This window comes from Condylura cristata, unplaced genomic scaffold (genome assembly GCF_000260355.1).
Source record: "Condylura cristata isolate star-nosed mole 26May11 unplaced genomic scaffold, ConCri1.0 scaffold00022, whole genome shotgun sequence".
NCBI lineage: Eukaryota > Metazoa > Chordata > Mammalia > Eulipotyphla > Talpidae > Condylura > Condylura cristata.
Window position 1 is genome coordinate 26,406,293 of NW_004567123.1, and position 23,909 is coordinate 26,430,201.

General features: G+C 43.1%; 1 protein-coding gene across 1 annotated transcript in view; it reads right to left on the reverse strand.

Moving 5' to 3' along the window:
- The window catches only part of PTPRT (protein tyrosine phosphatase, receptor type, T), a 617,594-nt gene that overhangs the window by 177,267 nt on the left and 416,418 nt on the right, over positions 1-23,909 (reverse strand). Inside the window, exons 9-10 of the mRNA XM_004687014.2 lie at positions 21,536-21,737; positions 20,242-20,344 (exon numbers count right to left, since the gene is read on the reverse strand). Coding sequence (XP_004687071.1) covers positions 20,242-20,344; positions 21,536-21,737 — 305 coding nt within the window. The remainder of the gene's footprint in view (positions 1-20,241; positions 20,345-21,535; positions 21,738-23,909) is intronic.

Genomic DNA, 23,909 nt, shown 5'->3' on the forward strand with positions numbered 1-23,909 from the left:
CTCCATTCAGGAAAAAACAACTGGATAAATATAGGACCAGTTAGGGTAGATGACCTTGATTTGGTGACCTTTTCTAAACCAGCACTAAACTAAAAAACAAAGTCCTGACTCTACCGCTCCCTAGCTTTGTGTGACATGTTGAGCAAGTCACTTTAGCTTCCAGAACTTGCACACAAAATGGGATAATTCTTGTCAATGCAGTAAGACACAAAATAGAACAGATACATAGTTTAGGGAGGAAAGTAATTTATCATCATTTGTAAATAATATGACTCTGACCTAATATACTGAAGAAAATCAACTGAAATACTTTTAAAATTAATTAAAGAATTTAGTAAAGTGACTTATAGAAGATAGAGATAAATAAGCTTTACATGCTGAAAAATAAGCTAGAAGATGTAATGGAAAAAAAAACAACAACAACAACAAACGTTAAGAATAAAGCCCTTTAAAAATAGCTAAGGATGACACAAGTAAGAAATGTACAAGGCTGTCATGGGAAGGAAAGAAATCTCTACTGAGTGATATAAAAGACTACCTCTAGCCCCTCGTACAGGACTTGGAAGAGTGGGCGGTAAATAATTGCTCTACACTGAAGATGAATAAATGGACAGAAATGCTGAAGTCCTGGGTGAAAGCATCACATATTGTAAAGATGTCAATTCCTGCCAAACTGATGTGTTTTCTTTGGAAGAAAGCAAATTGTATAAACTTTGGAGTCAGTTAAGTGACATCTGGAGGCTCTAAAGTTGTGAATGAACTTACTCTGGAAATTTCAATGGAATTTTTTGGCTTGATTACAATAGAAAACAGTTGATAACTTTTTCTTTTTTAAAGAATGGGGGTCCAAAACCATTGATGGGTATTAAAATAATTAAGCTGTGGATATTGGAGTATGATTAATTGAAAATGAGATAAATGTGTGTCTGTGTGTGTGCAGGCATGCATGAGAGAGAGAGAGAATTTTACATATAGCAATAAAAACTACACAGTCTATGGAAAGAGAACATTTTATCAATAAGGACTGTTGGGGATATTTGAGGATATTGTATAGTTATGAGAAAAACAAAAACCTAGCAGTATATGGTAAACCCTATTTCAAGGGCTCAGAAATTAATTTTATTGGAAAATTTTAGCAAGACCAGGGCAATCAGATGCAAGGTGTGATCTTTGGATCCCAGAGGGGACTTGTAAATGGCTGAAAGGACAATTAATTGTGATAATTGGGGAAATTTGAATATCAAAGAACATATCCTAATATTAGATCAATTTTCATTTTCCTGAGTGTGATGATTGCACTGTGGCTATGCAGGGGCCTTTCCACTGGTGGTTTTGAGTATTCATTATTACTGCAACTAACCTAGGTGCTATTTAAGAGAAGAAAAAGTCCAATTAGGTAAATATGACCAAATGTCTATGACTAGTGAAACTGGAGGAAGGATGTAGAGATGTTGACTGTATATACTTTGAACATCCTGTAGGTTTGCAATTTAAAAAGCAGTATTAAGTAAGAAAAATCTGTTTTAGGTTTAACAAGAAAGCAACTCAAAAAAGAGTTAAACAAGATAGATATGTCTATGTATAAATGTGAAATGTTTGAATACAAAAACCAAAACAAGTTAGTAAAGCTATTCCAAGAAAATATGGCAGAGAGGAAAGCAATATTTTAATATTCAAGAGATCACATGAGTTACAGAGGATAAAATGACAAGGGGCATACACAAAACATCTACAAAGCCTCAGTTCAGTATAAGTAAAGGTATATGGTGTTATCTTGTCACAATATGAGCTAGCATTAGAAATTATTAAACTGAAAATCTGAACAAACACAAACTTTCAACTGGGAACAATATGAATTTCCCTAAGTAAGTCACACCAAGTAGGAAATCAAGATCACAATTTCATACTCTTTAGAAACTATTACAAAGAGAAGAGTGATGTTTAAAGCTTATGGGATAGGACCAAACCTGTTTTCAGAATCTGAAAAGCCTCTGTTATTAAACAAAAAAGAATGACAATAAATTAATTAAGCATTCCATAAAAAGAAAATTAGAATAAACAACAGTGGAGCCAGATGGCTCTTCCAATGAGTTCTTTCAATCTTTCAAGAACTGATAATTCCCATGTTATGCAAATAATTACATAAGGCAGAAATAGAGGGAAAGCATCTCAAATTGTTGCAAATTACTCCTCAAATATCATATTGGCTTCTCCATAAGCAGGTCATTTTCCTTAGGTAAAGATAGAAAATCTAGCAAAAATAGTAGAAAACAAATATGAATCACATGAATAATTATCTAACTTTGATAAAATGTAATACCCATTTCTGATTTTAAAGTCACAAAGGTAAATGGTAGGTTAGCTATACCTTGCCTTATGTTGTCATAAGGCAAACCTGTCTCAAACCTTCAGCTAACATCACACGCAGGAACATGGGCTGCAGGCCTAGGCTTTAAGGTTGGGAGTAACACAAAAAAGGTAACTACCTACATTACTGGGGATCATCGCCCAGAAATGTCTGCCCCCAACACCAAAATCTACAGGCGAAATAAAAGCCATTGCAATATGAAAGGAGGACACGAAATCATCATTATTCACAGATGATGTGATTATTAGACTGGTAAACTAAGATAATAAAATTTAATTAAAGAAACTCACAAGAGGTTTTAGCAAATGGGTTGGAGAACACACTTATATACACACGCTACGCATGCACAGAACAAATCCAGTAAACTTAATGGGGGGGAGACTGCAGAAGAAATCAGCATCAGCCGGTTTTTAAGAAGGTGGCCATGAATGCCATCTACATGAAGAACTCTGTAGTTTCCCCAAGGAAGAGTGAAGACGCCAATGAAGGATAATTGTTCTCTGTCAGGGTGGAACAACTCATATTAATGCAACCATTTCAGATTCAGTGTTTTAACACAGTGTAAATTCCATTGGAGATTATTTAGAAAAGAGGGTAAGCTGATTTTAAAATTCATAGGGAGACCTGAGTGGGTGAAATATTAAGTACAGTGGGGAGAACAGGAATCATTAGGGCTAGGCACTGAAAAGTTTTACAAAGCTGTAATTTAAATGGGTGGTACAGATATAGGGGTTGATGGAGAAATAGCTAGTGGAAAAGCACAAGAAAATGAGAGTAAATTGGGATTTGTGTGTGCATGGGTGTGAAGACACCCACCCAGCCACATGCACACACACATGGATGAGAAGACCCACCACATGCACACACACAGGTGTGAAGACACCCACACACCCACATGTACACACACACGGGTGAGAAGACACCCAACCACCCACATGCACACACACACGGTTGAGAAGACCCACCACATGCACACACACAGGTGTGAAGACACCCACCCACCCACATGCACACACACATGGGTGAGAAGACACCCCCACCTGCACACACACAGGTGTGAAGACATCCATCCCCCCACACACACCCACAGCCATCATGAGCCACTGCCACTGCAGGGAGTGTTCAGTAAATGGTCTGGAGAAAATATGCTAACTATGGACCCACTAAATTTAAGATGACAATAGCTTTAAGGTATGTGGCAGAAGTGGAATGAGCCATTGTAAGGGAGGGCCCAACCTATGTACAAACTAGTTTTTAATATTAAAGAAAAACAAAAAGCCCACCCCTAAATGTTAATATAGCAAATAACGATGTTCCCTTTAAATTTTTTTTTATATCTTCTGTCTTCTGTCTAAACATGTTATTTTTGTTTTGAATATAAAATTAAACTTAGGTACAACAAAATTATAAACAAAATTATAAAATATTTCCTTCTATTAACTAGCTTACAGTGGTGTGGAGGATCAAAGGTAATTACAAACATAACTTTGAAGATGACTTTAATGTAGTTGGTTACAACTAGATGTGGGATTTACTTGAATTGCTGGATGGGTTTCTGCATATGGATGACAAAGCTCAATCTGTGCCTAGGACGCTTCTAACTTGATGCGTCACGTGGACTTTTGACTTTAGTAATGATACCCTGTCCCTACCTAACTTCAGAAGTGTTCTTTTTCAAGTTCATGTCACAAAGGAGTATTTCAATCAGTCAAGAATCCACTGGCCTAACGTCAACAGCTCGTGGACGCAGGACTTGAAAAACAGTTGATGCCGACTTAACTAATAAAGAGTGTCTGCACCTGCAGTGTCAACACAGCCAGCAGAGGCAAATACGGTCTCCAGCTCAGGCACAAGCAGGGCCTCCCTATTTAGGAAAGTGCTGGAAATGTGGAATCTCAGACCCCATTCTGGACTGCTGGAGTCAGAATCTGTATTTTCAAAGATCCTAGGTTAATTCATTTGCACATTAAATTTTGAAAAGCAATAAAGTGAAATAGAACACTTTAGGGAACTAACAAGCTTCCTGTTTTGTTTTGTTTTGCTTTTTAATAAACATTCTAAAGTTTTATGTGCCCCACTGGAGAGCCAGGCTGTTTCCTTCACTCCAGGACTCCCAATGCTGCCTTCTTCCTCAGATATCCTGGGAAGCAACCCCTTTACCCTCCTGCCAAGTTTTCAGCTGAAATGTCACTGCTGTTTTCTAAAGTCACCTTATGTGGTGAGAGGAGCAAAGGGAAAAAAGTGAAATTGAATAAAGCAAGCTTCAATAGGCTTTAGGCTCCAAATTTGGCGATTAAACCCAGAGTAAAGCTTTTCCAGAGGGAGGTGGCTGTTTGTAAAGAAGTAATCAGTAGGTGCCTCCAATATTTCTACATGCAACAGACATTTGCTTACGGGAAGGGAAGGAAAGTGTCAAATGAAAACATTCTGAGCACTTTGCATAAGACCATCTGAAATCAATTACTCTCAAAACGTCCTTCTAAGCTCCAAAAAAGGTAAATGGAGTGATTAACCATTAAATTAATCATAGTAACTGACATTTTAGTACCAGATAGGGCAAATGAATATAAAAGAAATATAGCGCGAATTAAAATATTTTTTCCTAGGGAAAATGTAGCCCACCACCCATCAATGAGGTTGTTTGCTGGAATGCAGAAAACTATACATGCCAGGACCCCATCCAATGACAGCATTAACTGTGAATTCCAGAGCTCCACTACAAATGCCTAGACGTGGGGCGTAGCAATAAGAACTGGACAAGCTCACAAAGACACTCTTATGTACATCAGCTTCCCTCTGTGGAAGCCTTGCTCTGAATTTATGAGATGAGACAGAGAACACTGACAAATACATAATCATGTAATCTAGCAGTTTTCAAAATGTGATCTATGAACTCTTTAAGACACCTACCACCCTTTAAGGGATTCTGTAACATAAACAATTTTGCTTGTATACTGACTTCATTTGCCTGTTTTACCAAGTGCAAATGCTGTGGTAGGGAAACTGCTGGTGCCTTAGTGTGAATCCAGGTGGAGGGACCCATTCGGTCAGTCCCCCACCACACGCTCACTATGAAAAGCACAAATGCCAGTGGGTCTTGAGAATGACCTTGGTGAGGCAATAAAAATAGTGAATTGTATAAAGTCTTAACCTAATGTATTTGCCTTTTAAAAAATCATGCAACCCAGTGAAAGTTCATGTGAATCACATCTCCTATTACTGAAGCACTATGATTTCTTAAGGAAAAAAAGTCTGATTGAGTTGCATGCTAAACTAGCCATTTTGAATAAAACAGCATTTTTTTTTCTTGGAGAATGATGGACAAGTTGTGTTTATTAACATTTAGCTATTTGGTAAATGTTTTCTCTAAAATCAATGAGGTTATCTGTTACTTTAAGGAAAACAGTATTTGTTCATAATTGAGTTTTCAAGTGAAAATCAGAATTTGGAAAACTTGTTATCTATCACCTTGAGCTTGACAGGTTCCCAATACTTGAGAACTTTACTGATGAAATTGGTGGTGATAATAGCAAATAAAATATTTTGATATCACATAATGAAATGTGTCAACATTTGGAAAACTCTTTATAATTCAGTTAATATTTCTCAAAAGCTCATTGCATAAAGTTATAGAATTGTGAAAGGATAAAATATTTATTCAAAGTATAATCTAAATTGACTTTTTCTAATGTAACAGAATATGAAAACTTCACTGATATAGTTGTGTTGCTACTAAATATTAGGTAACTACGGCTCTAAGTGTTGGGGTAACAATAAGGAAGAACCACACTTAGTTAAACGGTTATTAAAATACCCCTCCTTTCTCCATATATATGGAATCTAGAATTCCCTTTATATAATTCAACCAATTCACCACAACAGATTAAATATAGAAATGATATGAGACTCCAACTATGTTCTACTAAACCAGGCACTAAAAATATTTGCAAAAAATGTGAAACAATGCATTTCTTCTCTTTAATTTTACTGTTTTGGAAAATATAATTATGTTACTTATATTAATATGGAATTGGCTTATTAATTTTAAGTGAATTAAATGGTTTTCAATGTAGCTTTATTGTTAATACAGCAAAATATTGATAGACAAAATTCACATGAATTAAAGCTTGTTGGGACCTTTATTATTTTTTAAGAAATAAAAAGGTCTGTGACCAAGAAGAATACAAGCCTCTGATCTAATTATCTATCTATAAAAGTAAAAAAAAAAGAAGCCGACCAAGTTCCCATAAGCAAGGGGTTCTCACTCTTAGCACTGCTGGCACTGGGCTGGGTAATCGCTGTTGTGGAGATTGTCCCGTATGTCGTGGGCTGTTTAGCAGGATCTCTGGCCTTTACTCACTAATCAAATGCCAGTAACAAACCTCTCCCCACCTCCAAGTTGCAATGACCAAAAATATCTCTAGACATTGGCTCTGGGGAGAACAAATTAACCCCGACTGACAGCCACAGGCACAGGTAAATGGAAAAACTATTTTAATGACAGCCTTATTAAAATGCATGGGAAAATATTGGGCTTTGCCAAAAAGAAAAGAAATGCAAATTGAAATGATCATAAGCTTCCATTTAAAACACATTAAATTAATAAAGTATATGTAAATTGTTGAGCTATTGGAAAAGTCATGACTTTTTTTTTCGGGTACATTTTTCAAGTAAAAATGTGTCATGACTTTTCCAACAACCCAATGTAACAACCCATTTTGGTGAAACTGTGGTAGAACTGGCAAGATTATTGAATTCTAACAAATAGAACAAAAATACCAAAAAAGAAACAGAGAAAAGAAAGAGAATTTAATAGTAAATCCATGATGGAGCTCTGTGGGAGGAAAAGTGTATCAATAGTCTAATAAAGATACTATTTGAGTAAAACAGAAAAATTGTACAATCTATTATCAATTAAAAAAAAGGAAAGGACCGTGCAGATATAAAGAGTTCAGAGTTAGCAGAGTGGTTTAAAGTTCATACTGTGGAGATGTGTATGTCTGAATCCCAAACTAGCAATTTACTAACTGCATGTATTGAAGGTCACAAAGTTAACTTCAATGTTTTAGTTTCGTCTTCTTAAAATATGGATAATGCTTGTTCTTACTTCATAGGGTTTTAATGAGAATAAACTGAGTTAATATATGTAATGTACTTAAAATAGTGTCAGTACATAGTAAGCTTTAAGTTAGTTACATAAGACATTACAAAGGTAGATTCACCCTGGCTCTGAAGTGACCTGCTTTTCATAGAATCATAAAATTAGCCACTGTGTGTTTATTTAACTAAAAATTGTTAAATAACTTGTAGTTGCTAGGATGAAGGCCCTGGATGACTTATGGTAGGCACATTCTCATTTATAATAGCAGGAAGTAAACAGACAATGTCTTCAATCAGTAACTTTACAATAGCATGTTACTATTACAATGTAATGATGTTGCCAATTCCCAGAAGAAAAGACCAAGAATTAAAAAGCAGTTGTCTCTGGGACACAGGACTGGGGAGTGAAAAGTATGGGATCCTGTATGATCTGACTAGCTGATTTCCCAACTACATGCACTTGTTACTTGGGGATTTTTTTTTTAAAGATTTATTTATTTATTCATACAGAACTGGGGTACAGGCCAGAGATGCAGAGGGTGAGAGGATTCACCAGGGGCAGAGTGGGGAGCAGAACAGGCAGATCTACGAAGTACCCTGCTGAGGGGAGCAGCGGGAGGGTCAGAAGAGGTCTGCCATGCCTTGTGGATCTCCTCCGGGGCAGGCGGGGATCGAACTCAAGCGGACGTGGCTCTAGCTTCTTAGTGCTGTGCTTTAACCCGCTGCGCCACCAGGGAGGGGCAACGTGGGGATTTTTTAATTAAGGAATGTAAAAGGTTAATTTATATGAATTGGCTGTCAGTGTCTAGCATATAAATATGGGCACTCAATACATTTTAGCTCCATTTATTCATTTCAGTAATTCCACTCCTGAGAATTTTCCTATTTAAAGAACAATAGCAAAAGAAAACCATGCATAAGTATGTTTATTGTTGGGTTACTTATAACAAAAAATGAAAGGAAACAACCCAAATTTTCAACCATATGGGAATAGCTAAGCATTACTCAAAATTTTGATAGCATGCTATAAGATAGGAACATAAATCTATTGTTTCAGATGGCGATGGATTGGCCGAAACCTACTTTTACTGTACACAAGTGTAAATATAAATGTACACATGTGCACACATACACAGAATAAGTCACTGGTGTGTTTAAAGTAGAAATAAGAAACCTGAGAAAATCAAGACATCCAAGCAGAGGAGAAAGACATGAGTGTGCTGTCCAGGAATCCCTAATTGGGGGCTGCGGCGGTCACTGTGCTCAGGAGATTCATTCACGTGGTTGCCCAGGAAGACTGCACACTTGCACTCTACGCTGACAGGTCCTTAGTTCCCTCCCTTGTTTAGATTCAGCATTAGCAACATATGTGGCCCCTGGAAGTCACTCCCTGCTGTAGAATGGCTTTAAGTTCTACAGTTCTTTAGAAAATGCTCTTATTAACCAAGATGTTGATGACAAGCATGAGATTACAAGGGGGTGGGCGTGAAATCACAATGTAATGTGCTTGAATCTCCATCAGAACCGACCGACAGGGCCTCGAAATTCTCAGTTAACATGAGCTCTGCAAGCCAGCTTCTCTGGATCCAAGCTTCTTCGCCTGAGAAAACAGGCTCATTTTCTTGTACGTCAATGGGAGGTTTTGAGCATAAAATGAACGGGTGTGGGGGAAGTCACCAGGTGCAGGCTTTGATGCAGAATAGGCGCCCAACAAACTTAGCAGGATGTGACACTGAGTGTCTGTAACCTGCTCTTTACATCCGTGGTTCTCAAACTCCAGCGTGCAAGAGCTTTATGAAATACCGACTGCCAAGCTCCATGCCCAGAGTCCCTGATTTGGTGTGAATTTGCATTGCTAACAAATTCTCAGGTAACACTCTTGGTCTATGACTAAACCTTGAAAACCACTATTTCATAGGCACAAAATTTACCAAAATATTGAGCCTGCATATAGGAAGGAGAAAGGCGTACAAAAGTTTTCTAAGGCTTCCTAGTCTAAGGTCCTGGGTCCCGAGATGCCCACAAGACAGCAAGTTCTCCCTCTTTTCCAAGCTCCATTCCAAAGTCCCCCCTCTGATCCTTGTCAGCTTTCTCTCTTGAGGACTTCCTGAGCGGAAAGATGACAACCTGATCCCAACTGCCTGCAGCCTTCGTGCTGATGCAAGAGACCACCTTTTTAGGTTCCAAGAAATTATGCATTCATTATAGAGGAAATTAACACCTCCAAGCAAACTATAATTAGGAATTCTTCAATTCAGTTTATGCTTTTTCAATTAGGCACTCTATAATTTTAATCATGGGAGCATTAACATGTTTCTGTAATTTATATACCTGTGGTATAATTAAGCCTGGGAAACACATTGCTCTAAACCTGAATGGAAGTGATTGTTTCCCTTCACACTTGCAGTCTTACAGGTCCCCGCTGGCGAGATGGTGCCAGTTTCAAAGGAGCCATTTGTGACTGGCAGAGGCCAAAGAGAGAACTCCTGGCTTGGGAAGAAAGATGAAGACTTTGATGCCTTGAAACATCTGGCTCACGGGTAGACATCTGCATCCCAAAGCTTCAGCTATTGTGACTTTCAAAACATTCCTACTGCAGAAAACTGCTTTGGACAACTATTCTTGGAAACTAATTTCAATTAAGCAGGAACAGGGTGTCCTGGCAGGGGAGACTTTATCTGAGAACCGTGGGAAGCAGATGGCTTTGAATTGAAGAAATTGAACAATAGGCTGAAACTTAGCCTGGATTGGGACCAAGCTCCCTTTTTTTTTTTTCTTTTACATTGATTCCTGTTCCCACTTTCTCTAACTCTGCTTCTCACTTGTAATTTCAGCACTCCCTTTTAGCTACAAAGCAAGGACTGAATCCTAGGTGCAAGGTAGTTCTCTGGGGATTCTAAGCAGTTCTGCAAATTCAAGGAATTCAGAGGCACACTGAAAGTTTTTGTGCTTATTCAGACTGAACCTCTGAACTTTATGAAGGTTAAAAACCTTCATTTTCCCCCCCTCTTCTTCCTGCTCTCCCCACAATAGCAAATTCAGATTTGCTGACTGCAATAAAAGGAAAAAAAACATAATCAAAACTGGCCCGAGGGGACAATGCATACGGATTCCAACTCAGCTGAGTGACGCACCCAGAGTGAGGCAGCATTTTGGCACTCAGTATATTTTGTCTGATCTAAGAAAATAGGGAACTTTTTATAGAGTGAAAGTTGGAAATGGATTTGTTTCTCCCAGGCTGTTCCAGCCTTCCACAAAAGAATACAGATTTGTTCAGATCCTGACACTCAGTTTCACCAAACATCCATCTCCTACCTAAGCTCCATATCTGCATACAAGCGACAAGAGTTGGAGATGCTATCAACACGCAACACCAGCCATGAACACTGCAGACACCAGTGACTGTCAGCATAAGAAGGAAATTGGGGTGTGTTTTAGCCTCCACATGGACAGGGCAACAGAAACTTGCAGAAAATCGCGCTCAGTTCTCATGAGCTAAACCTGATTATTGTCCAGCTGAAAAACATACCAAAGGAGACACAGGAGTTCCAAAGCTGTAGAATCAATAGGGGCACCTTCAAAATACCGGACAATTGCGTTTCCGCGTATCATGAGAATGGCCAATATTGGCACCACGGCTGAAAATATTTGGTTCCTGTACTGTTCTGGTCTCCACAGCTGAGGTCACCTGTAGGAGCTGTGGCCTGGGGACAGTAGATCACTATTACCCCGGGGCTTGTTTACAAGGCATCTTCTCAGCCTCCTCCCCCGACCATGACCCACGGGGATGGACAGGAATCTGCACACTCACCAGCTCTCTGGGGGATTCTGATTCTCTACAGCTTGAAAACTCTGGATCTAAACCATTTCCCAGACTTCATCATTAAGGGTGATCCAGTGGAAACTGAGAAATCTAGTTCAGTAGGTCAGGGTCTCAGCAGAAGGTCAGTCCAGCTAGACCCCATTTCTGGCTTGGGGGGCTTGTGTTTTATGCCTGTGTCCAAGCCCCATTAGATTTCACATTTACGTGTCCTTTCCCTCTGCATTAGAAGTCTCTTTGAAACCAAGCATGAGCTGGAATAGTTCAGCCCTCCTACTAGCCAAAGCAATGTAGTAAATGGAATTTTCTGTGATGATGGAAATGCTACTCAGTATGGAGGCTACTCGTATGGGTACTGAGTATGTGAAACAAGGTGTGGGCAAGTAATGAATTGAAGTTTTAATTTAATTCAAATCGCCCATGTAGCATGGGACAGATCTGGAGTCTTCCCCAGGGGTCACCTTGTGTTCTGGGTTGCTATCGCCTGTCCTATACATGCACCTTTACTTTTTCACATTGATCGTCTTTATAAGTTGTTCAGTGACCCTACATCCAAAGAGGAGATGCTAAACAGAAAAGCCCTGCAACTAACTAGACAACACACACACACATACACACACACAAGGATGGCTTGTTCCATGAAAGGGGGCAAGCAACCCTTAAAGTTGTGGCCAGTGGCAAAGAATTTTAAGGGTTTTTCCCTACCAAAAGCCAGGCTTTGGTCGCATCTTTCACAGCTGTCGAGAGGAGCCAGTTCGCTGTGTAGCTACCAGCAGCTGAGGCAGGCACCGTGCAGACGCTTTGTGGAGCAGAGCAAACCTCCTTGGACTCTAACATGGCACAGATCCGTGCATTAGCTCCGAGAACATCAATAGATCAGGCTATAAAAACGCACTTGATGGAGGCCGGCTTGAAAGTCTGACCTTTGGGCAGCCGCAGACAGAGCGACCGAGAGCCATCAGTCAGCAGCTGTGCAAGATCTGAGACAAAGCAGGGATGCAAACTGTCACCAGGCCCAGAACAGAGTGAGAAGTGGAAGTCGGCAGAAAATGTTGGAGAAAAAGGGAGCCCAGGAGGAGGCATCTCGCAGAGCCACTGTTGTTCTTGCAAAGGATTCACCACTTCCCCAAAGTGGGGCTATCAGCTTAAGAGAACCGCATCTGCTTACACAGCCTGCAGCCAAGGCCTGACTTCTTTGTTCACTGAAAGGCTTGACTTCACTGGCCTTCAACTTGAATCCATTATCATGCATCCACCTTGTTGCCAACAGAGTCATGCCTGGGGTCATAGTACCCCCAGTAGAGTTCCTTACCACAGCTGACACTTTGACCCTCTTTCTCTATGGCCTCTGTCCCTCAGCTTCTCTAAGAACAGAATGGAGCGATCCTCAATTTCTCTATGTACGTTTATATAATTTTTCTTTTTAACTATGTCCATTTTCATGGACTTTTGCTGATATCATCATTTCCCCTTTCCTATGGTCCTGGACCAACTGTCCTGAATATTTTTTTCTTTTCTACCATAAGAACTAGTGCATCTCTTAGGGAAAGTGGTGAGAAAATATCATCACCTCCAGCCAGCATGTTACAAAAGATTCTTCCTTCAGCTGTTGGTTTTGTTGCCGTCCCGGTGTTCTTTCTGCCTCCTTGGCCATCTTCTCCATCTGTGTGGTCTCTTAGTGGTGTGTCATAGAGCTCACTCTTGCGCCTGGGCATTTGTCCACTGTCCCGGTTATGGTCAGCCACATCTCCCATGTTTCAACACTACCTGGGTGCTAATGAGTGCCCAGTCTAAAACCCCTGCTGGATGCCTCTCCAGAGGGCCAGCCTTTTGGAGTTTAAATAGTCTTTATGGCAGGAGGTGAACACAGCAACCACATTCTCCCCCCCCACCCGCCAAACAGCCTCTGTCTCCATGTCTCCAGATGGCAGACAGTCCAAAATAGAATACTCATGCTTCATGTTCCAGCAACTGCTCTTGTTCCATTTAAAATATTCTTTCCAAAACACCTGCTTTTCCTCTTTGGTTTAAGCCTAAGGAATATAATACAGACTCCTTCCACACTAGCGACAACTCCTGGTAGGGAAGGGCATTGGGGGGTTTAGAAAGGGACTCCAAGAACAATTAGGGTGTGCCGAGTGAATGCCAACCACAGGGTTATCTGAGTGGCATCCTTCTTCTCTTTTGTTTACCCTCATGGTCCTCTGATGGGAGCTCTGGGCCAGACTCGCCAGACTCACTCTGTTCCTTGAGTAGTTTCACGGGTGTAGTTATAGGTCCTTGTAACCATAGTTACGTGTCTCCTTAGCTGCGTGTCTAGGTTGTGGGATGGCCCCACAGGGAAGAGCTCTGTGTAGTGCGCATTCATCCCACCCTTCCTTATGTCTGGTTGTGTATTCTTGCATCTGGTTTGGATCTTGTATCTGGCTCCTGTTCTTCCCTAAGTGGTGTGAGGAAGTCCAGCATGCCAGGAGGCTTGGCTACAACAGGTTTTTCTTGAAGAGTCAAATCTTACAGTTTATATGGAAGCGCCTCTGGCCCAGAGAGCACCTTTCATCTTCAGTCTCCAGTATCCAGAAAAGCCAGGCTAAAGAGCTAGGAACTCAGTGAAACAAATGAGTCTAGGAAAAGAACACTGAGACATAGTTTCAGTTTCTCATCTCTCCTGATGAACACAGGGACTCAAGAACACCTCCCGTTGCTGCCTGCCAGTAAGTCCCCTCCATTTTCACCTTCCCTTCCAGCTGGACATTGGAGGAGGCTGAAATCTAAGACTCAGATGGTAATGATGCCTGATCTTGCTCGCTGAAGCTTGGCACACTGGTGTAATTCCGTGGCTGTTTCACGCGCTCCCGCTCTGGGCTTCACAGTTATTAAAGGCATCCTGGAGGAAAATTGGCAATTGTTTCCTTTTCTTACCAATAATTTTTTTTCTGTCTTTCAAAGAAGGGATCTACAATTTGTACTATAGCTAATCACTGGGTATTTAGGAATCTAGAGTCCTACCTAGCTGCACCTGTCAAGTGCAAAGCTACCGGGGATTCTCAGCAGGAAGTGAAGAGCTCTCAAAAAGACCTTTAGAAACATTCACAAACTTCACCTTCTCCTCGTGTGGTCTCATAACACTCCGGGCCTCAGCATTCCTTGGCTCTGAGAACGGCTCATCCACCACCCCACTGGCCAAACCAGAGTCTTGGAGACACCTTTCACATGCAACTACCTGCTTACCCCATAGAGAAGCCACCCCAAAGCTTGCTTGTTTTACCTCTTTGGAACTTTCTCTCCATTGCCACATTGACACCACTCATTTCTCCTTCAGGTCTCATCTGGAAACTATTGCTGTCTCCCTGCAGTGGGTCTGTCTGACCCTCTTGTCTCTCTGATCTGGCCCTCACACTGATGCCAGAAAGACCTTTTAAAAAGATGGATCCTATTGTTCACTTTTTAAAACTTTTCTTTTTTTGACTCCTCATTGCTAGTAAAGGTCTCCTTACTGCGGCGCTAAACAAATCCTGCCTTATCTGGCCCTTTCACGCCCAGCCTCACCATGTGCGGCCGCCCTGGAATCGTCTCTCTGCTGCCATCCTGCCGGGCTCCTTACGGGTTCTTTAACACCAGCATTTCCCAACCCCCCAGCCTGGGTCTGATCGATCCCCTTCTTATAAGAAACGCTGAGACTGAGAAGGACAAACGAAGAGAGCACTGTTGAGTGCACTCTTTTTATCTCCTTTGATCTCCAGGTCCATAAGGTCTGTTATGGAAGCTCACGTGGGTCCCCATACCCTTCTGTAGAGGGTTTTGGATTTGCTTTCTTTGATTTCACAGTATCTGGGGGCACTCTCCCAAGCCCCAGCCCTAAGCCTGGGGTGTGCCAGCCTTTCAGGAATTGAGACATTCTAGCCCTGTTTGATTGATTTGGCTCACATTCGAGATTCATTACTAAGGTGATATTGCCTTGAGGATTTTGCCCAAGCCTTGGAGATAACTGTGTGTTCTCCAACAGGTCAACCACTAGACAGCACACAGCAGGCAGTGGATCACCCATGTTAGCGAGGGAGACCTAGCAAACAGACATCAGCTCACAGCAGGGCTCAGAAAACAATCCTGTCCACAGCTGTCCCGGGCAGGGGCCATATCTTGTCTCAACAGCATGGCTAACCCAAAGAACAAGTTGAGCAGAGACCATCTGCACTTTATGCACATCAGCGTACCCGACCTTCAAAACAATCGGTGACTGGGGTGTTGCCATTTTATCAATAGCTGGAGATTCAGAGAAAGTAAGTAACTGACCCAAGGCCTCCCATTGAGTCAACATCAGGTTGGATCTGGTTCCAGGATCCTCTGGACTTCAGTGTTTCCAACCAGAAATTCAACTGTGGCAGAAAGAGCATAAGAAATCTCAGTTTTCAGTCAGGTACCACTGCTGGGATGCAGTTCCTGTCCTTAAGGTCACAAACTGGGAGAGGCTGAAAATCAAGTTCCTGACAGAATGGCCAGAGCAGAGTGGCAGTGAGCTGATGCATTCATTGCTGGACAGGCAATGGTCCCAGGTGCAGCAGGTCAGGACTGGATGCTGGAGAGCTAGAGAGGGTCTTGTGTGGCAGAGAGTGGCAGTCAAAGGCTGGCTACTCAGGACAGTATTGGATACCTGAGGACTAATGTCCTGTGCCCCCACCCCAGATCGAGTCCAGACCCAGAGTGAAGCACTCTTTGCCTGATCCTTTGGCCCTGCCCCATTTTTCTACCCCAGTCTGCTGAGTTTCCTAAGCACACTCCACCTTCCCTGCCAAGGCTCCTGTCTGGACCACTGCATCATGGGCCACGCTCTTCCCTTACTCACTATCAAACTCCCCTCATCCAGCAACTCTCAGGTCAGGCAACACTGCCTCCAGGAAGTCCTCCGCGCACCTGAGACCCCTCTGTGCTGGGGCCTCACAGAAACCTCTGACCAGGTACATAGGCTCAACAGCACGTTTGCTCTTTCTGATCATCTTTATAGATCTGCACTGTCCAAAATTGTAGCCACGAGATGTGTGGCTTCATAAATTTAATTTTTTTAGATTTATTTATTTATGCATACAGAATTGGGGTGCAGGCCAGAGGTGCAGAGGCAGTGAGAGGATCCACCAGAGACAGAGTGGGGAGCAAAACAGGCAGATCAACGAAGTACACTGCTGCTGACAGGAACAGTGGACGGGTCAGGAGAGGTCTGCTGCTCCATGTGGGTCACCTCCGGGGCCGAGAATTGAACTCACACTGAAGCGGCTGCGGCTAGCTTGCAGTGCTGCGTCCTAACCCATTGTGCCACCAGGGAGGGCCCATAGATTTATTTTTTAAGAAAAACAAAATGAGGAAATGGAGGTTCTCAGTTGCACTAATCATATTCCAAGTATTCAGCAGCCACACGGGCTTAGTGGTGGCCATAGGACGGCGCAGCTGGACAGGAGAACTTTCCCTCTCTGCAGAAGTTCCCTGGGACCCTGAGCAGCACAAGTGTATCTTGGCGGGTCCAGGATTTGGCATCTACCAGGTGTCAGTAGCTTAATTAATCATTATGGCCTTGTCAATTTCTTGGGTATTTACTAAATGTCACCTACCACCCCTGAGAAGGGGAACCCCTGAGGATCAGGCCTCCTGATTGATCAGTCTAGTGAGGGGCCAGCGCAGGGAAACACACAGATGAGCATTACACAATGGACATCCTTCAACAAAGAAGGATGAAGGGCACTAACTAGGGCACTACCGAGTCAAACCAGGTAAAGGGGGCCGGGTGAAAGGAAATAAAGCCAGAAATGAAGGTGAAGGCTGACTCTGATAGGCTTTGCATTCCGTGCTAAGAAGCCTGAACTTAATGTGGTAGAAAATCAGTGATCCATTTAAGAATTTTAAGCAGGGAACTTAAGTGGATCCGATTTGTGATTCTGAAGGGCCACCACAGCAGCTCAGTGGGGATGAACTGAAACTTATGACAGGCAAGTCGGTGAGCTGCCCTGGCAGGCGAGGGGCACGGGGATGGAGAACCCCTCTTGTCCCCTTGGGCGGACAAGTTCCAGGCCTGGGTGAAAGGGAGGAGCAGGAGAGAAAGACTTCTCCAAGGAAGGCAGCCGGGAATCCAGGGAAAAGTCTGCAGAGGGTCTGGGGCTCTGCCCCCAGCCTCACTCAGGGACTGAAGCTCGTGATTAATTCACAGTCAAGTTACTCTCTGATGAAGGTTACTACAGATACATCAGCGTGACAGGTGGGGCGTGGGGAAGAAGCCTCTGCGTGTGTGAGTCGGAGTTGAATATTAGATTCTAGTCACTATGTGATTGATCTTTTAAGCAATTCTGGGATTCTGTCACTTAAAAACCAATAAATCCTTGAAGGCCTGGGGAAAGCAATGCAAAAGCAATAAATCTCCATTGTGGAGTATTAGAAAAATAGGCCAAGCTGCCGTGCGGTTTGGCTGGAGGAAGGAGGGTCCAGGGGCCCCACGAGGTGACCCTCCCTCCTAGCCTCTCTGGATACACAGACTGAAGCACACCTATGGTGCATGAAGGGTGGGGCGGAGGCTGGACCGGGGCTCAGCCTGAGCCAGAGCACAGCTTACCTGATGGGTGTGGAGACAGATGCTCTAGAAGAATCTGAGTCTGTCTGAGAATGGACAGGTCTCCCCCAGAGAGAGTTGCTGGGTCCACAAGCCATGGGCTGCACCCACACAGTCCAGAGCTAGAGGAGCCCCACCTAGTTCTCATCCCTAGCTGATGGAGGTTTACTCCACATCACCCCACGTGAAGGTCATCCGGTCATCACAGGTAATTCAGGCACAGGAAGTCAGAGGAAGGAAGCCAGACCCATGTTTTGGGTGCATGTACCAAATTCCATGACCTTGGGACACCATTTAATATCCTAGACTTCGCCTCCCTCTGCTGCAACAGATGGTATTTTCCATTGAGCTTTTGCGTTGGCGGTGTGACCATCAGATGATACGAAGGTAGGTGAGGAACTATCAATTAAAAGAGCAGGATCCCAGATATGCTTGACTCAATTCCTGAGTCATCTACTGAGCTCTACGCCACTGTAGTGTGCCTGGGTGACCTCACAGTGGTCCTGCTCCCCCCCACCCCCCGGGACTTCACACTGTTCCATTTGCCTGGGCTATCCTCATTTCTCTCTAATCAATCAATCCACTTTGCAATCAGTACAGTCACTATCCTTACTGGCTCAATACCTCTCTTCCCATCCACATGAGTGATTCCTGGATGATAGGGCTTAAAAGGAAGGCGTAACTCTCCTGTGTCCGCCTACATGTCCATTGCTTAGCTAGTTTCTCAGGCATAACAAGTGCTCAATTAATATTTGTCAAATGACCTAATGTTCTGTGTTTCCCAAAACAGCATCCAGTGGTCAAGATGGAGAAGGGTGGAAGTAGCTGAAATCTACTGACATTGTCGTTGTCACTGCAGTTGTCCTGAAAGTATTATTGGTGACATTGGTTATTTTCTGTCCCTTCTTGGCAAATGCCCAAGTAACCGTCTGTAAATAATTCCAGAAACTGAGTGCAAACCCTCCATCAGTGATCCAGAGCCTGGAAAGAAAAGCAGCTAGGCATTTCTAGACACCAAGCCTTGCCCCTCGGAGCAGTGACATTTGTTTAAATCTTTTTTTTCCAATGGAAATGTCACCCAAATATATCACGCACAACTTTCTCCGAGGGAGGTGGTGTGGTCTGATGAAATGAGGGTTGGTTTAAGGTCAGCTGATCTGAGCTTAAATTCTGCCCATCCTGTGTCCTTATTTTGGGGCCTGGGTCAATTCAATTAACTTCTCTTTATCTCAGTTTCTATATATGCAAAATGGGGAGACTATTATTGTAATGCTGGGAGGACAGAGCGAGTTTATGTACAGTGACAGGCACACAGCAGGGACAAGCTCATTAAGTGGAAGCTAGCAGGCTTTTAACCTGAAGACATGGAACCGAGTGTCATATTTGGCGGAGGGGGTGGCAGAGCAGGAACAAGAGCTGAACCCCCCACAGCCGGGAGGGCCGCAGCAACAGACAGCCTCATTTCTGGAATTCCTGGGTCTGTTTTACAGTTGTCCTACTTTTTGCTCCTTGTCAACTGTCATCGCTCACTGGTACGGGGCATTTCCATTCTCACCTTTGAATTTACCATCGCCTTTGGATGCTTCAGCTTATTAAACAGATGTCCACATTAAGATTATGTGGGCTCAGGGAAACCTGCAAGAGGTTGTTTTTTTTTTTTTTTTTTTTGTGGAAACTGAAACAACTTTCTAAGAATGTTGGTTTGGGCCATCCAGATGACATGTGGCTGGTCTCCAGAATCAGCAGGTCCAGATCTAAGTCCGGGCCTTGTCACGTATTGGTTTTGTGACCTTGACATTGAGTTGCCTCAAACAAAGAGGTAGTACTGCTACTCACTGGTTATTTGAAGTCACATTCTTGGAACACACTTTTGTCTATTAACACATGGTGATCATTACTCCCGTCTGATTCTGCTGGCTTCCACGAATTACCCTTCCCATAGCTCCTCAGCAGCACAAGACTGAGGGCAACTGAACTAAATCCACCTCCACCAGGCCCCCTTGGCTGACACTTCTGTCGGCTTCAGTAACAGAGGGGGATGCTTGGGTCCACTATATAAAGGTGACCTTGCCAGACCATTTCCAGGCCACCAACCCTACTCAATAAATGTGCCCTTGGTGTGTTCCAGAGCTTTTCCCTTGCTCTCAGTTTCCCATCTCCATGTTTCCTCTGCACCATTTCTATTATCCTGTGAGGTTTCTGGCTCAATGGTCTGTCTGCACCAGACTTGGAGCTGCTGAACCTCCTTTTCCAGGAAGCCCTGCCCCGGCCAGTGTCGCCTGTGGCATTGCCAGAGGCCTGATTCACTTGGAGGTAGGACTGTGCAGAGGGGAAAACTGTACATTCCAAGTGACAAACCCTCCTCACCTGACAGGGGCTCCCCGTGACTGAGCAGGCTTCAGCATTACTGTGATGGTGGTGTCCGTTTCATTCAGCGGGGTGTCTGTGTCATATTCGGGCATCGACGGAGCTGAGCATAGAACAGAAAGAGAAAGTGAACTCAGCGCGGGCTCTAAACCCACTCACCACCGGAGTCCCTGATGTCCCACCCATCTAATGGCTCCTGCCCTGTGCCAGAGAGCAGGAGCAAAGTGGCCAGAAATGCTCACGAAGCAAAAAGTGGCATTTTGCGCCTCATCAACAGATAGAGAAAACAAAGCTCTGAGTACTTAAGATGTGGATGCCAGGTCAACCTCGCCAGCACACTGAAATGTTCGGTTAAGTCATGAACTAGGTCCTCGATTGCTCTACCCCCATTTTCTAGGAGACCCTCTTCTCACCCCCAGAGGAATGGGAGAGCAGTGTCTTAATCTTATCACTCAAGAAGGTACAAGGGCCATTTGAGCCACTGAGTACTAAGCGTTGTTAAAATCCATATCCAATTCAATTCAATATTTCAGTTTTGAAATTTAACCCTAATGTTATGATCCAGAGTGAAGAAGCAAACTTTATCCTGTAACATGTTTATTGACAAATTATTTTCTAAAAACACAGAAGCACCAAATATACCCAACCACAAGGGGATATTTATTTAATTAAGTTATGCCCAAGCCCTTGACAGAACATTATAATGAAAGTAATATTATGAAAGCATGGCGAATGTTTATGGTATCAGGACAAATGAAAAAAATGAAAAAAATGCAGACATTTGCAAAATATGTATAATGCAGACCAGAATCACACAGATTTCAATATATATATAAAATGTATAAGGGTTTTGAAATAATTCTGTCTTGAGGTTGAGGTGGATGCTGGGTGGGGGCGTTCCACTGGTGACGATAGGTAAAATTTCAGAGCGACATGGTTCTATAGCCGTCATTTGTTCATTTATCAGACATTTAATGAGGCTGCTGTGCCTCGCACTGCCAAAAGGAATACTCCTGAAAATAAATCACATTTTTAAAAATCAATTTGCATGAAAAAATTATACTACTTAATGCAACTGTCTCTGGTCTCGTTTAATTAAGGTATATATTTACACTTTAGGAAATCCGTGGGTTAGGCCTTCTTCAAGAGACTACGAGAATAATATCCCCCAGCCCGCCTCACTCAAATTGCTCAGCACCACCCAGTGACAGCTGCCTTTGCCTTTTTACTTCCAGGAAAATTAGGAATGAGAGGTGATAAAACCACCCTCTTCCTGTCCCGTTTTGAGAGATACCTGAAATTTTGGTGGCGATCCTCGTGGTGACAGGGGGTCCAAACCCCTTCGCTGTGCTGGCCTTGATGGTGAAGGAGTAGGTGGTACCTGGGTAAAGACCCACGAAGAGGTGGTGGGTTTCATTCCGGAGTTTGAATACTTTCCCCCTCTGGCTGGAGAGGTCCGCACTTGGGTCCAGGGAGCCAACAGCCTTGTAGTTAATCTGTAGAACAAGACAACAAATAGTTACGTTCCCCAGGGGGCTGGAAGGAGCTCATTGGAGGCACTTGACAGAGGGCATGTGAGCTCAACCAGCAAGTTCTGCTGTTGCTGTGGATCTTACATATGGTCCAGCCTCGAAAATTCCACTGCTGATGCCCTGGAGCATTGCAGTGCCATAGAAACACAATTTGAGCCAATGCCAGACTTTTTTATATTTCTAGTAGTCATAGTGAAAGAAGTAAGTAAATTTTAATAATATGTCTTATTAAATTCCAACATATGCAAAAATTTCATTGTGTGCTCAACAAAAAATGGATGGCTGTTTCATATTCTATTATTCATATTAAGGGAAATCTCATATGCCTTTCACCCTTATGGCATCTCTTTTCAAGCCAGTAGCAACCCAAATGTGAAACAGTCCAGTGTGGCTAGTGGCCACTATGCTGGACAGTGCCTCTGTAGAGTAGAACCCCAAGGAGGCACCCCATTAAGAATTATTTAGATGGGCACGGCAGGTTAAAGCATAGCACTAAGAAGTTCAAGCCACTTCAGCATGAATTCGATCCCGGCCCTGGAGGTGACCTCTCCTGGCCCACCCTCTGCTCCCCTCAGCAGCGTACTTTATCAGTCAGCCTGTTCTGCTTCCCACTCTGTCTCTGGTGAATCCTCTCACCACCCCTGCACCTCTGGCCTGTACCCTAGTTCTGTATGCATAAATAAATAAATCTTTAAAACAAACAAAAAAAAGAATTACTTAGAAGGCTGGTTACGAGCACAGCCTTCGCTCCCCTATGCACTTGGAGAGTATTTGCTGTCTGATGTCTGCTGCTTTAATTTGCTCGTCTTCCCTCCAAACCTTGGAACATCAGGACAGTTATTTTACTGGTGGGGAAACGAAGGTTCAACTGGAAGCAAATTGCATTCAATCAGTGCTTTCAAACTAGCATGGTGATCCAGAGTTGTGGCTCCCAAATCACAGACTCCCCCCCCCCCATACAAAGATGGCATTGTCTGGCTTATTATGTGGGCATGGCGATGACCAAGCTGCTTTACACTCTGCCGTGAGACCCACCCACCACCCATCAAGGCACTGTTGACATCTGGGAGGGTTCCCCCTCAATTTGTGCTCTTTTTCCTCTGAAAATAATAAAATATTTGGCATCCCAGCACCAGAGTCAGGTCTCCTACTTTGAGTACCACATTTATAGACAATTGTTAAAGTGGCCAGCACAGGACTTTGCTTGTTTTATCTAGCTTGCTCCATTAAAACTGTTTTATTAGAGTATGATATTTACATGGAAAACAATATCATTCAATGAGTTTTCACTCACTGGAATCAGTCTTTAGCCAGCACACAATCAAGCCCAGACACAAGGCTTCCCAGCCAGCCCCTCCCAGTCTCCAACACCTCCCTGCACTAAGGACAAATTCTGCCCTGACTTCCTACAGTATAGTCTAATTTTTGCCTGGTTTTGAACTTGGTATAAGTGGAAATGTATAGAGTTTATCTGCAGTGTCAGATTTCTTTCCTCAACATTTTGTTTGTGAGATTAATGCCAGCTGGCACTTGGAGTTGTAAAACATGCATTCTGCTGTTTAATCTGTCACTGACATAGGACTAAGCCCAGGTCTGTCCGACTCTAAAACCAGTGCTCTTTAGTCTCTACGCATCCCATCACCTGGAGGCACACTTCACTAACTGAAGACTGCATTCATTCATTCATTCTTATTTGCTCCATGGATATTCCCTGCTACCATATATGTTTAGATAGTAATTATCTGGACAGACTGGATGCTATCAACATTGACATTGTAATGACCCATCAACCACTACTTTATGAAAACACCTCATGAACAGAAACCTGGGACAGATAAAGCTTGGCTGTGTGGAGCGGCACCACCTAAGAAAATTAACAGGTCATACAGATTAGACACCTCTGAAAAGTGGCATAAATATAGGCACCAAGTTGAGGCCATTAGAGATACTTCTGGACTCTACCTGTGGTCCTGAAGCTTCTCCAGAGTTCAGTGAGAGCTGCTGGGGCCTCTGGCCCTAGGAAGGCGTCCCTTTTTCTTTGCAGAAGGAGTGACTCTGGGAGCTCTCCTGCCATTCTGCATAGACCCGACCCTGCCATTCTGCATAGACCCGGCCCTGCCATTCCGCATAGACCCG